The 2500-nt window shown below is 40.0% G+C and overlaps 1 protein-coding gene and 1 long non-coding RNA gene across 2 annotated transcripts in view; one reads left to right on the forward strand and one right to left on the reverse strand.

Annotated features, from left to right (window-relative positions):
* The first annotated feature begins 169 nt into the window (after positions 1-169).
* Positions 170-1753, forward strand: LOC119581222. The gene is made up of 3 exons (XM_037929620.1): positions 170-333; positions 682-787; positions 900-1753. Exons 1-3 carry the CDS (start codon positions 287-289, stop codon positions 1440-1442), a joined length of 696 nt encoding a protein of 231 aa, XP_037785548.1. The 5' UTR covers positions 170-286; the 3' UTR covers positions 1443-1753.
* Positions 1754-2461: 708 nt separating this feature from the next.
* Positions 2462-2500, reverse strand: part of LOC119581224 — a 1489-nt gene continuing 1450 nt past the window's right edge. Inside the window, exon 3 of the long non-coding RNA XR_005229449.1 lies at positions 2462-2500. This exon is cut by the window's right edge and continues 757 nt beyond it. This is a non-coding gene — a long non-coding RNA (uncharacterized LOC119581224).

Consider the following 2500-nt stretch of genomic DNA (forward strand, 5'->3'; position numbering starts at 1 on the left):
CTAATTCATCTCTAAGAGACAAAATATAATACAAGGAAAGGTACCAGAAATTTCTGCACGCGATGCGGCTCACCTCGCGCCAGGCATTATCATGGACGGAGGAGCATCACGCCCCTTCGCTGTGTACCTCTTGACGTCACTGCATCAGGAGTATATAATACCAATGAGTTGCTGCAGTTGCACCAGTAGCTATTCCGCCGTCAGCTGAAACACTTTGCCCCGATGGTTCTTTTCGCTCAACTCGTGTTTGTCGTGCTCGACGTCAAGAAGGACAAGAAGCGCAAGCATGGCTGCCCTCCCGAGTGCCGCAAGCAGCGCTTCAGGGACCCGCAGGTACGCAGCACGCTGATGTTTATTGTTAATATAAAAAAGCTTGCAGAGATAATCTCATAGACATTCCCTAGGCAATGCGTTACATTACATAAATAATCTCTCTCTCTCTCTCTCTCTCTCTCTCTCTCTCTCTCTCTCTCTCTCTCTCTCTCTCTCTCTCTCTCTCTCTCTCTCTCTCTCTCTCTCTCGCTCTCTCGCTCTCGCTCTCGCTCTCTCTCTCTCTCTTTCTCTCTTTCTCTCTCTCTTTTCTCTCTCTCTCTCTCTCTCTCTCTCTCTTCAACCTCTCTTCAATTGTAAAATGTGTCTTCACAGCAGTTTATGTAATTCATAAATTTTGTCTCCTTGCAGGGTCAAGAACGTTACCGTCCTCACAATAGTTGAAGACATCAAAGAGCCATACAAGCAAGAGGTTTCTATTATCTTCTTTAACAAATTGAATGACCTTCTCCCTAAGGTAAGCAATATTAAACTGTATTTAATCAGCACGACCCGATATAACTGGATGTCTTAGAATCTGTTTTTTTTATGACATAGAAGTTTATAACGAATTACTTCAACTCTTGCAGGTTAGAACATTTGTAGAGGAGATTGAACATATGTGGGAACCAGATGCCATCCATCCTGGTGATGGAACTGAACTCGAGCTGCATGACCTGCTCTGTATGACGCAGCAAACAGGCATGACGGCCGAGCCCCTCCCTGGGAACACCAACTGCTGGCTGGCCCACAGTGACCCAGGGGACATGGCCTGTTTAGGGCGCACTGCGTTCCTCATCCCAAATGAGGGGTTCAAGGAACTTTTAGAAAACAAAAATGAAGCCAGGGAGCGATTTTTAAGGAGCACAAAGGCATCCTTTACCTTCTCCAAGAATGATATCCGGTCGACAGACTCCTCTAACGTTGTAGTTTCCACGACCGCGCCGGAGATGCTTGCTGAAATACCCTTTCAGAACGAGAAAAGACGCTTTAACTGGCCTGAGGAACGTGCTGTCTTGAACTGGATCCTTCAACGCGCTGGCAGTGAGGAGTTCGCAGCCGACGTGCTCCCTGAGTCTTGTCCATCAACATGGCGGGTTTGGACCAGATTGACACGTATCATATGCCTTTAATGGTTTCTTTCAAGAAGGACCTTGATCCGTATAATATTCCCAGGGGGAATGCGGAAGTAACTTCGCTGTTCATTAATAGTATTTTATCCGACAGAACTAACACCGATATATACCAGTCACTTGTCTAATCTACATCTAACGAGAACGCTGAACGTCGCGTTCAGCTGGATAGTTCACTGTATCATCAGTAGTTAGTTTGCAATCCGTTACGTAGTTGATATTCTACTTATGGTTAGTAGGAAAGTTCTTTTCTGTTATTTTTTTGTGATGCATGCAGATTTTGTTTTATAAATAAAACTATTTTGAAATTAGTAAATTCTTTAATTCTTTTTATTACACTAACGCAATCTTTTACTTATTCATATATCCATACAGAGTAAAATACGGAAATGTAATATATATCCAAATGATACATGCTTTTCCATTCTATTCATAATATATCAATAATACACGATTTTCTATTCTATTCACAATATATCTTGGAAGACAATGAACCATACCTCAGTCCCTCTGATTTCTTCTGAAGCAAATTGTTTTTGATATTCCCTAGAAAGATAAATCGCCATCAAAACACAATTCTCCAGCGTGAGCTTTAGAATGTTTGCATTGCTCATATTTCAGTGATGCTTATTATTGAAGTGAGTGATAAACACACACACAAAAAAAAAAGAAAGAAAAACATACATGTAAGAGAGCAGACACACGGTCAAACGCATGGGTATACTACCCTGATCACATCAAAATGAATGCAATCCGGCATTTGAATTTTGAAAACCTTCAGAACGGGATTTTTTATTTTCATTTATGAAACACACTATTTAATAATAGTACCATTAGATATACAGAGCATATAGATTGAATAAAAGAAATGATATTTAGACGGAAGTCATTACCATCTATAAACCTATCTGTCTTTGTTGTTATGCTTTTCATTAATGTATATGATGGATTTTGTCTTAGAATATTTTCTAATTGACCATAATTTTACTAAATATTAGGCAATAAAAACATATACAGGGTCTTTTCAAAATTATTTATTCAAAAATATCAATTGTAAA

Source organism: Penaeus monodon, chromosome 14, assembly GCF_015228065.2.
Source record: "Penaeus monodon isolate SGIC_2016 chromosome 14, NSTDA_Pmon_1, whole genome shotgun sequence".
NCBI classification, from domain to species: Eukaryota; Metazoa; Arthropoda; class Malacostraca; order Decapoda; family Penaeidae; genus Penaeus; species Penaeus monodon.

Coding starts and splice junctions, on each gene's coding strand:
- LOC119581222 (XM_037929620.1), top strand. CDS start 287: ATGGCTGCCCTCCCGAGTGCCGCAAGCAGCGCTTCAGGGACCCGCAG. Junction 334..681: donor AGCGCTTCAGGGACCCGCAG/GTACGCAGCACG, acceptor GTCTCCTTGCAG/GGTCAAGAACGTTACCGTCC. Junction 788..899: donor TGAATGACCTTCTCCCTAAG/GTAAGCAATATT, acceptor CAACTCTTGCAG/GTTAGAACATTTGTAGAGGA.